A 12,280-nucleotide genomic window follows, 5' to 3' on the forward strand; every position below is an offset into this window, starting at 1 on the left:
AGCTCTACAGCCCACGTTCTAGGAGGGCTTGGGTAGCCTGCCCTGCTGCTCTACTGACATGCTGCTTGCCTTCCCAGCATCCCCATCCTCCATTACCACTTATGAGACCTGCCAGACCTACGAGCGCCCCATTGCCTTCACTGCCCGTTCCAGGAAGCTCTGGATCAACTTCAAGACAAGCGAGGCCAACAGTGCCCGTGGCTTCCAGATCCCCTATGTTACCTATGATGGTGAGCCAAGGAGGTGGGTGAGAAGGGGAGGTACATCAGTTTTGAGAGGGAACCAGGAGAGCAGGAAGAGCTCCTGCCCCTGAGCCCCTCCCCTTGGTTGACTTTGCAGAAGATTATGAGCAGCTGGTAGAAGACATTGTGCGAGATGGCCGGCTCTATGCCTCTGAAAACCACCAGGAGATTTTAAAGGTGAGTGAATATTAACAATAATGATAGCTAACATTTAATGAGCATGTAACAAAACAATGTGCAGGCAATATGCTAAGTGCTTACATGAATATTCTCATTTGATAGACACAATACTCTATGAGGTAGGTGCTTTCTCCATTGCCTCCATTTCTCCATTTCTCATTACAGATGAGAAAACTGGGGCATAAAGAGTTAAAGAACCTGCCCCATGGTAAAGCTGGGATTTGAGCCCAAACCCATCCGACTGCAGCGTCACCCACACTATATTACACCTTGGGGAAAACTTGGAAGAAAAAGGGAAAGTGAGGAGAAGAAATGTACCTACCTCTTCCAAGAGACATAGGGAAAATGAAGTATAGAAAGATACTTTTGCATAAGTCCCTTCCTTCCCTTATGCCCTCCCCAGGCCCCATTAAGCAGCAGGAGATCGGCTGGGCACTGTGGCTCACGCCTGTAATCCCAGCACTTTGGGAGGCCAAGGCGGGTGGATCATATGAGGTCAGGAGTTTGAGACCAGCCTGGCCAACATGATGAAACCTCGTCTCTACTAAAAATACAAAATTAGCCGGGTGCAGTGGCAGGCGCCTGTAATCCCAGCTACTCAGAAGGCTGAGACAGGAGAATTGCTTGAACCCAGGAGGCAGAGGTTGCAGTGAGCCAAGATGGCGCCATTGCACTCGGGCATGGGTAACAAGAGTGAGACTCTGTCTCAAAAAAACAAAAACAAAAAAAGCAGCAGATCTAGCACAGCTTTCTCAGAATCAATTTATGTACAGACTTGACAAGGAAAATAAATACTTCCAACATTGAAGAATGACCTAGATGCCCTGGGTCAGTGAATCCCAATTTGAGAAAATCTTCCTTAAGAAACTATAGTCTGGCCAGGCCCGGTGGCTCATGCCTGTAATCCCAGCACTTTGGGAGGCCGAGGTGGGTGGATCACGAGGTCAGGAGATTGAGACCATCCTGGCTAACACAGTGAAACCCCATCTCTACTAAAAATACAGAAAATTAGCCAGGTGCCGTGGCGACACCTGTAGTCCCAGTTACACGGGAGGCTGAGGCAGGAGAATTGCTTGAACCTGGGAGGTGGAGCTTGCAGTGAGCCGAGATCGCCCCACTGCACTCCAGCCTGGGTGACAGAGCGAGACTCCGTCTCAAAGAAACTATAGTCTGGCTGGGCGCAGTGGATCACGCCTGTAATCCCAGGCGGGTAGATCGCCTGAGGTCAGGAGTTCCAGACCAGCCTGGCCAACGTAGTGAAACCCCATCTCTACTAAAAATACAAAAAATTAGCTGGGCATGGTGGCGGGCACCTACAGTAATCCCAGCTACTCGGGACCCTGAGGCAGGAGAATCGCTTGGACCGGGGAGGCAGAGGTTGCAGTGAGCTGATATCATGCCATTGCACTCCAGCCTGGGCAGCAAGAGTTAGACTCAGTCTAAAATAAAAAAAAAGAAAAAAGGAAAGAAAAGAAACTATAGTCACAGTCATAGAATTATCCTTCATAAATTATCATTGCAAAGTAGTAGCAAAATTTTTTATATATTATCAAAATAAAAGCCTTGACAACAAAAATCACCTAGAACTTGCAGACTTCAAAGAATATACTTTAAACAATACTTTTCAAACATTTTTAAAGCATCTGAACCCTTATTTCATTCAAATCAAATGTACTGTGGAATTCCAACACATAAAGCAGTACAGCTGTTCTGATTAAAGTGGGGTAAGAGGCTGAAACCCCTACTTCTTATTTGAAAAATCCACTGATGCCGTGGAAGGAGCACCAGCCTAGGAGCCAGAAGATCTGCGTTTTAATGCACAGTGCCTGGCACCTAGTAGGCTCTCCACATACCATGCTGCTGTTGCAGACAGGGTGGTCAGGAAAGGTTTCTAAGGAGAAGAGACCCAAATGAGGTAAAAGGGCTCCCCATTAGATGAGGGAGGAGCATTCCAAGCTAAGGAGCATGGGAGCAATTTAGTGTGTTCAGAAATCTCTAGAAGGTTAGTGTGGCTCAACAGAGGGAGCAAGAGTGGAGGTGGAAAGCAAGACACAGATCACATTCAGCCTATGGACCATGCAAGGGACTCAGCTTTACTCTGAGTGATAAAAGAAACCAGAGAAGACTTTCAAACAGGAAAAAGATGAACTAATTAAAAACACAAAAAGTCACTCTGGCTGCTGTGGGGAGAAGAGTCTGTGGAGGGACAAAGACAGAAACATGGAGACCAGTTAGGAGGCTACTACAGTACTCCAAGTCAGAGATGATGGTGGCTTGGGAAGATGATAAGAAGTGGTCAGACCCAGACATATTTTGAAGGTAAAGTGAATAGGATTTGATATACTTGTAAGCAAGAAAGAGGATTCAAGGATGGCTCCAAGGATTGGGGCCTAAGCAACAGAAGGATGGAGCTGCCACTGACTCAGTTGTGGAATTCCAGAATAGGGGCAGATGTTGGGAATGGGAATCCAGAGTTGCCCTCTGGATATATTCAGTGTAGGATGCCTAGTAGACATCAAGAAGGGCTGCTGAGTCATGGTGTTCCTCTTTCCCACCCCCGACGCTGAGGCTGACATTGATCCCTGCCATCCTTTGCAGGACAAGAAGCTCATCAAGGCCTTCTTTGAGGTGCTAGCCCACCCCCAGAACTACTTCAAGTACACAGAGAAACACAAGGAGATGCTGCCAAAATCCTTCATCAAGCTGCTCCGCTCCAAAGTTTCCAGCTTCCTGAGGCCCTACAAATAGTAATCCTAGGCTCAGAGACCCAATTTTTTAAGCCCCCAGACTCCTTAGCCCTCAGAGCCGGCAGCCCCCTACTCTCAGACAAGGAACTCTCTCCTCTCTTTTTGGAGGGAAAAAAAAGTATCACTACACAGACCAGGCACTCTCCCTTTATGTCCTTCTAGTTTCCTTTCTTTGTCTCTCTCTGCCTGCCTCTCTACTGTTTCCCTTTTCTAACATGCTCCCTAGAAAAGCCATTCAGTACTGGCTCTAGTCCCCCTGAGAAGTAAAGAAACAGTACAGCCCCTTCCACTGCCCATTTTACCAGCTCACATTCCTGACCCCATAAGCTTGGAAGGGTGCTAAAAGGCCCATGAAGGAAGTGGGTCTGGTGGGGAATGGGGAGGGGAAAGAAGGGCTTCTGCCATTATAGGGTTGTGCCTTGCTAGTCAGGAGCCAAAATGTCCCCTGGCTCTGCTCCCTAGGGTGATTCTAACAGCCCAGGGTCCTGCCAAAGAAGCCTTTGATGTACAGGCTTAATGCCAGCACCAGTCCTCTGGGGCACATGGTTTGAGCTCTGTACTTCCCACATGGCCAGCTTTCTTGTCTATACAGATCCTCTCTTTCTTTCCCCACATGTCTGCCTGGGGTCTACTCCATAAGGGTTTACAAATGGCCCACAACACTGAGTTAGTGGACACCGGCTAAATGAGGAAAAGCAGCAGGCATTGTCATGTTAAATGCCCCGCTGTAGCTCCCTGAGAGAAGGACTGTAGCTCTGCAGGACAGAAACCAGGTTTTAAAGCATTGCCAAAAAAAAAAAGAAAACAGAAAGAAAAAAATGTATCATCTAAAGGACTAGACACAGAACAATTGGAAGTCAACTTCAAACACCAATCCCTTTTCTTACTTGTCTTCCCTGGCCCAGCCACCTCCTCGGCCCCATGTGATGCTCCCTGGGGGAGCCCTACTCCTCTTGCTACATGTTGTCCTTAAACAAACATGGCTATTGACCTGAAGCCAGCCTAGGCCTTGCCCTACAGTTGTTTTTCCCTTGTAGCCCCAGCTGGCTTGTGGGCTTCACCAAAGAGGACCCCACTCTGCAGCCAGCCTGGAGCCACCTACCTCTGGCCTCAGGCTGTGGGCAGCAAAAGGAATGTGTGTGCACTTGGCGAGCCTCCTGCCCACCCTGTCCACACCTAATAAGTGCAATCATTTTGAGTCTTTCTATGTTGTCTAGACGGAGGGGTTTTTGTTTTCTGGGTTTGTTTTTTGTTTTTGTTTCTTTTTCCTCTACTAGCAAAACCCTATTTATAGCTGCCCAAGAGAAAAGAGTGTATGTTTGGAGTGGAAGAAAATCGGTTTTGAATCTCATGAACCTTGAGTGCTGGAGCATCTGATCTGTCTCTGTGCCACCAACTGGCCACCTAGAGCCCTTGGCTGTGGTAATCCAGGGTAATTGTGCAGAGGCATCTAATGTGTAGGAAAGTAATTCTGGGGATTTGATGGAGCAGGAAGGAGAGAGACCTATGTTTGCTAAACCAATCCTGCTATCCCTATGCCTCTCCATGGAGTCAGCGTGGACCTCATGATTGTAGAGGCCAATGGAACTGGTCAGTGATTCTCTACCCCAAGTAGGGAAAACCTCCATCTTTTCCCTGTCTTCATTCTGTTATCCCCTGGTGTACACATGGAAGAGGACCAGGACATACCACCTGGGGATGGGCTGACTCAGGGTCCTGAGGCCAGAGACAAAGCTGTGGGAGCCAAGAATAAGACAGAAGGCATCAGATTATTTGCCTGGCTCTGGTCACTTCCCTCTTAAAGTTGACTTCAAGCTTAGCTTCCTCAACTACTGTTTTTCAAAATGAAGAAAGAATCAAATGGAAGAAGAATCAAGTCCATGCCCAAGCCCAAAGCCTGCACACATTCTGCCCTTAATCCAACTGCTGCCTATAAAATTATTTTCTGTTTTCTCACCCTAGCTCCCCCAAAGCTGTAGTCCCAATCAATCAAAGGCTACCAACTGACTCCTCAGGTTCATTACTTTTTAAAATTTTTTTATTTTTTTAACTCCCCTGGTAACTCACAGAACAGCTCAGATTCATTTCTAGGTGACTGTCCTAGGCTACTGCTCCCCCAGGAGACTCAACACTAAATAAAGGAGTCTGACCCCCTACCCTCCCATCGGTAGCATTCATCAGCCAAAATGGCCATAGCAGTAGGTAGCCAATGACACAGCTAGATTCCCTGACAACCATTAGCCAACATCATGGCCCTTGTGGGTAAAGTGTCTGGCTACCTTTGTCTTTCTGGGTCAAGGAGGGCCACTGTAAAGATGCAAAATGGCTGCTTCCAAACACGGGAAATGGTCATTTAGTAGGAATGTCTCTGTACTTCCCAGGAAGCACCATGAAAACTTCTTTAATCAACTCTGACTATCCTAATTCTCCACCAGAAGCTAGGATACCTTTTTTTTTTTTTTTTTTTTTCCGAGATGGAGTCTCGCTCTCTCGCCCAGGCTGGAGTGCAATGGTGCTCTCTCGGCCTACTGCAACCTCCACCTCCCGGACTGAAGCAATTCTGCCTCGGCCTCCCCAGTAGCTAGGATTACAGGTGTGCACCACCAAGCCCAGATAATCTTTGTATTTTTAGTAGATACGGGGTTTCACCATGTTGCCAGGCTGGTCTCGAACTCCTGACCTCAGGTGATCCACCCACCTTGGCCTCCCAAAGTGCTGGGATTACAGGCATGAACCACCGCGCCCAGCCTAGGATAACTTTCTGATTCCTCTCTGCCAGCCGTTTTGCATCTCTTGGAAAGCCAAACAGTGACCATGCTTCTCAACATATGCCTTCAGGGTCTGGCTTCTCCTTTCTCCCTTCCTTTGCTGTGACACCATACATACATATATACAAATACACATCCTCCAACCATTTATTCCATGGTTTATGAGACCTGCAAATGAGTTCCACAGTGTGGAAGGCATAGACCACTAGGCTTCTTAATTGATGTCAAGGCAGATCTTGGTGAGCAGGTAAAAACCTGCTATTGTCCACCAAGTTTAATTTAGGTCCTCCAAGTTGGAGGGTTCAGAACCCAGGCAAAGCTGCTGCTGAACCTATGGAGGAGGCTGGCCCTGGGACATCAAACTAGGGGTTAAGTGGATTGAATGAGGAGTCAATGCTCAGGGACGTTCTAGGTCTTTACAGGTCAGACAGGAGAGGTTTTTACCATTGGAGGGAAATGGAAAGATGGTATAAATAGGAACCCTTCATGAAGCAACCCAGAGGCCTTTCTGCAGGGTACGGTGTGGGGCTACAGTACTGTGGGGCCTCCATTCATCTTAATACAAAACCTCCAAAACCTCACCTGCTCTGAGCCTGGAAATGGGAGGGCTTCACGCACCAAGTGATGCATACCAGAAAGGCACTTATATCCTCAGCAACATGGCAGTTCCTCTTTACTTCTCTGCCTCCTTCTTTCTATATTATCAGGCCATGCCTATTCCTGCAACCTGAGACAACTCTTGGAGTCAGAAGAAAACTGACCAGATCCTGGTTGTGAGCTGCCTGCCCCAGGCCTAGAAATCCCCAAAGGCTGGCACTGAGCTGTGACTGCTTTAACAGCCCCCAAGATTTGGTCAGTTTGAGGTGGTAGAGACTCAGATTCGTTGCTGAAAGTTCAGTAACACAGTCCTGGTCTTTGGCCCTAGAGAAACTTTTTATATATGAGAAATGTTCTCTATATACATGTTTGAGGTGACTCTGGAATGGATTATGAGGTCATATCTCAAAATGTCAGAAAACGTTATAGAGGCATTCAAACTTTTGTATTTGCTGTTTAACCTCAATATTACAGCCACAAACAAGGAGTACCAAGACAAAGTATAACTGACCATAAGCAGAACATGTTAACTCTCCAGGTTTCTTTCTTAAGCACAGTAAGAGAAAAGTGGGAGCAAACAACACAAGGATATTTTTACATTTGACCCGTCTCAAAAGTGGCACACCCTATCCTTGTGCCATTATTTGTACAAGGAAATATATGATTAGAAGGAACAGAACCCCCAGTGGTCATCAGCTTTTTTAGACACCACAGGCTGTAGCAGTTTGAACAAACTGAAAACTTTATTCTCCTGTGTGAGCTGAACTCAAGTTTCAGAATAATCATCACCATGTGGGAGGCTTTTTGTTAAATGCAGAAGAAATCTCAAAATATTGTATTTATATCTGCCTTCCACTGCTGCCAATTTAGTAAGCATCTCCTACACAATCAACAATAAACAGCAAATGATGCAGTTCATAGAGTATTTTGCACTTGGGGAAAAATATGTATCTGAATTGTAAAAAGAAATGTTTGGATTTTGTATGTCTTTTTTATTATTATTAAAATACTAAATGAAACTCCTCAGCCCGGCATCTTTTCCTCTATCTCAATAGCTTATCCTAGAGCCAGAAAAAGCCTTGAGGAGACAATGTCTTCTAGCTTCCAGATAAAACCCAAAATTTTTGGCAACTCATCCCTAATGATTTTAAAATTTGAAAAGGCTTGTCTTTTGTCTATCCTTAAAAGCAGTATCAAGTATTATCTCCTGAGGGGAATCTAAGGAGTGGGGGAAATTTATTGTTCCGCCTCACCACAGTATAGTCCACAACAGCTGGCCAGCCCACAGGTGGTTCAGCACCTCCCTAGTCAAGATGTCCACCTCTAGGAAAGCGCCAGCACTGAGGGTCACCCAGTGTCAATCTTTGTATGCAGTACACTCTTAGCCACCAAATAGTATTGTGACATACAGATCATTTGGTTACTACCACCATCACTACTTCTACAGGGCACAAGAAAGCAATCTCCAATCTCTTTTATCAATGAACAGTCCCAATTTCTAGGCTCAGAGATGATAGATAAAACTTAGCTGTCGCAATTATATAATTCCCTGACATGAAATTTTATTGGATTTAATATCTACATGATATAGCCATTTAAGAGTATAACTTGAGGAACAAGGAAAAATCTACCTGATCAAAAAACATGTTGGGGTGGCCTATCAGAATCTTAAACTTACCCTTTAGCATCTATAATGAAGATATAGATGAAGTACCTTCATTCCATAATTACTGAGCTCCTATTATATGCCAGGTAGTGAGCACTTGCTCATCAGCTCATTGACAATAGCCATGCTCAAGATCCACATTCCTCATGTAACTTTCTGATTATAACTGATCTTCCCAGATAAGATTTCCCCAACAGGGGCAATAATCCAGTTCACTTGCTGGCTATAAGTATAAAAGAATGCACTAGCATTCTATTATGTACATTAACTTCCTATGAGTTTGATTTAATGTGACAAAACATGAACACCTTTGTGTGGACTGACCCAAAATCACACTTCTAGAACTGCAAAGCCAAGGACTGTATCCATGACCTTCACACTATACGAACTTGGAGCCATTCTCTTTGACTTCTCTCATAAGTCACTTCTATTCCAAGAACAACAAGTCTTCCTCCTTACTTCCTAGGACATTTGCTTTGGCGTCTCAAAATAATGTATAGTCAGGGACACTGGAGTTTTGATATTCCTATATTAAGAAGTGTTCCAAGTGGGGTACATGAAGATTTTCCTAGGGTATGTGAAGACTGCAAGGAATACCCAGGCAATAGCCTCAAATCAGTCTGAGGAGAGTTTTAAAGGAATAAATTTCCAGATCTTCATCTTCCCTATAAAATATTTTCTAAAACCAGGCCAGGTGCACTGGCTCACACCTGTAATCCCAGCACTTTGGGAGGCTGTGGTGGGCGGATCACCTGAGGTAAGAGTTCGAGACCAGCCTGGCCAACATAGTGAAACCCTGTCTTTACTAAAAATACAAAAATTAACCAGGTGTGGTGGTGCACACCTGTAATCACAGCTACCCAGGAGGCTGAGGCAGGAGAATCACTTGAACCTAGGAAGGGGAGGTTGCAGTGAGCTGAATTGGGCCACTGCACTCTAGCCTGAGTAACAGAGCAAGACTCCATCTCAGGAGAAAAAAAAAAAAAAAAAAAAAAAAAGATAGCTGGGTGTGGTGGCAGGCACCTGTAATCCCAGCTACTTGGCAGGCTGAGGCATGAGAATCGCTTGAACCCAGAAGGCAGAGGGGCAGTAAGGCGAGGTCGTGCCACTGTACTCCAGCCTGGGCAACAGGAGCGAAACTTCATCTCAAAAAAAAAAGCCAGGCACGGTGGCTCATGCCTGTAATCCTCGCACTTTGGGAGGCCGAGGCAGGCAGATCACGAGGTCAGGAGTTTGAGACCAGAATGACCAACATGGTGAAACCCCATCTCTACTAAAAATACAAAAATTAGCTGGGCGTGGTGGCTACTCAGCTACTCAAGAGGCTGAGGCAGGAAAATCGCTTAAACCTGGGAGGCAAAGGTTACAGTGAGCTGAGATCGGGCCACTGCACTCCAGCCTGGGTGACAGAGCGAGACTCTGTCTCAAAAAAAAAAAAAAAAAAAATCTAAAACCAATCCGTTTGGGAGCCAGCTGACATATTCATGCACATTCTCCATTCTACCACTGCCCCCACTTTCACCATAGTCCTTGTCCTACTTTACAAAAGAGGTAGTATCTCTCCCCTACACTGAATTTTGATGCATGGTCCAGGGTGTAAAAAACTGGGGAGCTGGGAGGGAGCAATTATTTTCCACTTCATATCAAAATATTCCCATTGTAATCAGTTTTCCTATTTTATCTTATAAAATGTTTATTATTTTCTACCTCCTAGTAAAAAATGAAATTGCTAGCTGCTCAATTCATTATTTCTTAGCAAATATAGCTTTCCTTTCTAAAAAATACAGAAGAAAAAAATTTGTGTAACAAGATTATTAGTTATTTCTGATTTTTAGACATGATTCTCATTTAATTGTTCCCAAAAGCTGAACAACAAGAGTTTGATGACAGCAGGTACACACATTTACGAAGGGAATATATGCCTCCTATATGACTTCTCAAAACTGATGGATTTAACTATACATTATACAGCATTATTCCTAATTATATGACAAACAGTACTATCTCATTTTTACCATTTACTATGTTAATAGTAGGTCTAAATAATTTTAATATTGACTGGTTTATTACTGGTCCATTTTATAAGCTATAATCATTTATTCCCTAATAATTGTTATAATATTCCTCAAAATGAATGTTAACATATTTATCTGAATGGAAGAATAAAGTCAGACATTTTTCTAACAGAAAGTAGGTCTGATTTGGCTGATTGGTTTGAAATGAAAACTGGCTTTGCCAATTCCACAAATGGCAGTTGTTTTCTATACAGTGAATGAGCTGAATCTGCATTTCAGTTTAACAAAAAGATCTTGAAAACATGTAATAATAAAAAAATTTTATCAAAAAATATTGTGTTGGCAAAGAAGTATGGAAATCAATATCTGATTAACAAAGTGTCTCTGAGTGTAAATGTCACAGATAATTAATAATCATGTTTAATAAAACTGAAACTGAGACTCTAAATCCTTTTGGAAGTTCAATGGTTTCTAATCCTTTGCTTTTAACAAAATTAAAAGACTCTATTTGATAGTATTTGATAATATTAATAGATCACTCTGTGATTGTTGGCATATAGTTTAGAAGTTCAAAGACTCAAAGAATATCATTGTAACAAATCTCTTCCTTTCCCAGTTGTGGAAACAAGGTTTCTCAATGCTCATATCTATAAAAATAAAAAACAGGTAAAGGATTGATGTTGCACCTTATCTCCTTCTACCATTAGGTAATATTAATCCATGAATACCTGAACTAATTGGGGAGAAACACCATATTTCTCATTAAAAGATGCAGTTTCAATAAAAATTGTACTTTTTAGGTTTCACAAGTCATAAAAATGTTAAAAATATTTAGGAAAATTTAGTAAATATTTAGTAATATTTAGTAAAAAAAAAAGTTTAGTAAATTATATACTAATAATTACAGGAAGTGAATGGAATTAGAAGTTTAAGGAGAAAGAGAACCATATGAAATTTCTGTTGAAGCACTTGTTCATATATTTTTAAGTGGATGATGGTAGGCATTAGATTTTTACGGTACTTGGAATCCACCGGATACTTTTTTTTTTTATTGAGACAGAGTCTTGCTCTGTCACCCAGGCTAGAGTACGATCTCAGCTCACACTGCAACCTCCGCCTCCCGGGTTCAAGTGATTCTCCTCAACCTCAGCCTCCCAAGTAGCTAGGACTACAGGCACACACCACTATGCCCGGCTAATTTTTGTATTTTTAGTAGAGACGGGGTTTCACCATCTTGGCCAGGCTGGTCTCGAACTCCTGACCTCGGGATCCACAATATATATATTGCTATGGAAAAAGGGTGGTTCGAAAGGGACAAACTCAGGTACAGCCTGAGTTCTATTCCCTGCTGTATTTCTAACCCTCAATTCATATTAGAGGAGCTACTTAATCCTCTCTCTGTATCTATAAGGTATTTTCTTTTTCTTTTTTTTTTTTTGAGACGGAGTCTCACACTGTTGCCCGTGCTGGAGTGCAATGGTGCGATCTCGGCTCACTGCAACCTCGGCCTCCCAGGTTCAAGCAATTCTCCTGCCTCAGCCTCCCAAGTAGCTGGGATTACAGGCGCCCGCCACCACGCCCAGCCCATTTTTTGTATTTTTAGTAGAGAGGGTTTCCCTATGTTGGCCAGGCTGGTCTCGAGCTCCTGACCTCGTGATCCGCCCGCCTCAGCCTCCCAAAGTGCTGAGATTACAAGCGTGAGCCACCGCGCCCGGCCTGTAAGTTATTTTCTATGGTAAATAACTTGTCAAACTTCCACCAAAAAGGAATGGAAAGAGGGCAGCATAGTGGCCAGGCAGTTTATTTCCACACTGGGAGATATAGAAGGGATTAATTCTAATCACAGGAATTCTAACCATCAGTTGCCACTCACTGGCCTACCTAAACTTAACTCTGGTCCCAGCCAGAACAAATCAGATCAGGAAGAAGGGATGTCTAAGACTGAAAGTGGGGCTTCCTAGTTAAGCTCTTCAGGCAGGAGAGGAAAAGGACGCCCGTGTCCCCAAAGACATCTTTAGCTGCCACAAGCCCCAAACCCCGTACTTTGTAACTGTGTCTAGTTTAC

At 43.9% G+C, this 12,280-nt stretch overlaps 2 protein-coding genes across 3 annotated transcripts in view; one reads left to right on the forward strand and one right to left on the reverse strand.

The window, feature by feature from the left end:
* The window catches only part of SCUBE3 (signal peptide, CUB domain and EGF like domain containing 3), a 39,855-nt gene extending 32,295 nt beyond the window's left edge, over positions 1-7,560 (forward strand). For both annotated transcript variants that reach the window (XM_050787575.1, XM_050787576.1), the window contains 3 exons: positions 78-230; positions 340-419; positions 3,021-7,560. In XM_050787575.1, the coding sequence (XP_050643532.1) occupies positions 78-230; positions 340-419; positions 3,021-3,170 (383 nt within the window). In that variant the 3' untranslated portion in view covers positions 3,171-7,560. The remainder of the gene's footprint in view (positions 1-77; positions 231-339; positions 420-3,020) is intronic.
* TCP11 (t-complex 11) overlaps positions 1-12,280 on the reverse strand; it is a 141,996-nt gene that overhangs the window by 129,110 nt on the left and 606 nt on the right. The window lies entirely within an intron of this gene.

This window comes from Macaca thibetana, chromosome 4, assembly GCF_024542745.1.
Source record: "Macaca thibetana thibetana isolate TM-01 chromosome 4, ASM2454274v1, whole genome shotgun sequence".
Classification (NCBI taxonomy): domain Eukaryota; kingdom Metazoa; phylum Chordata; class Mammalia; order Primates; family Cercopithecidae; genus Macaca; species Macaca thibetana.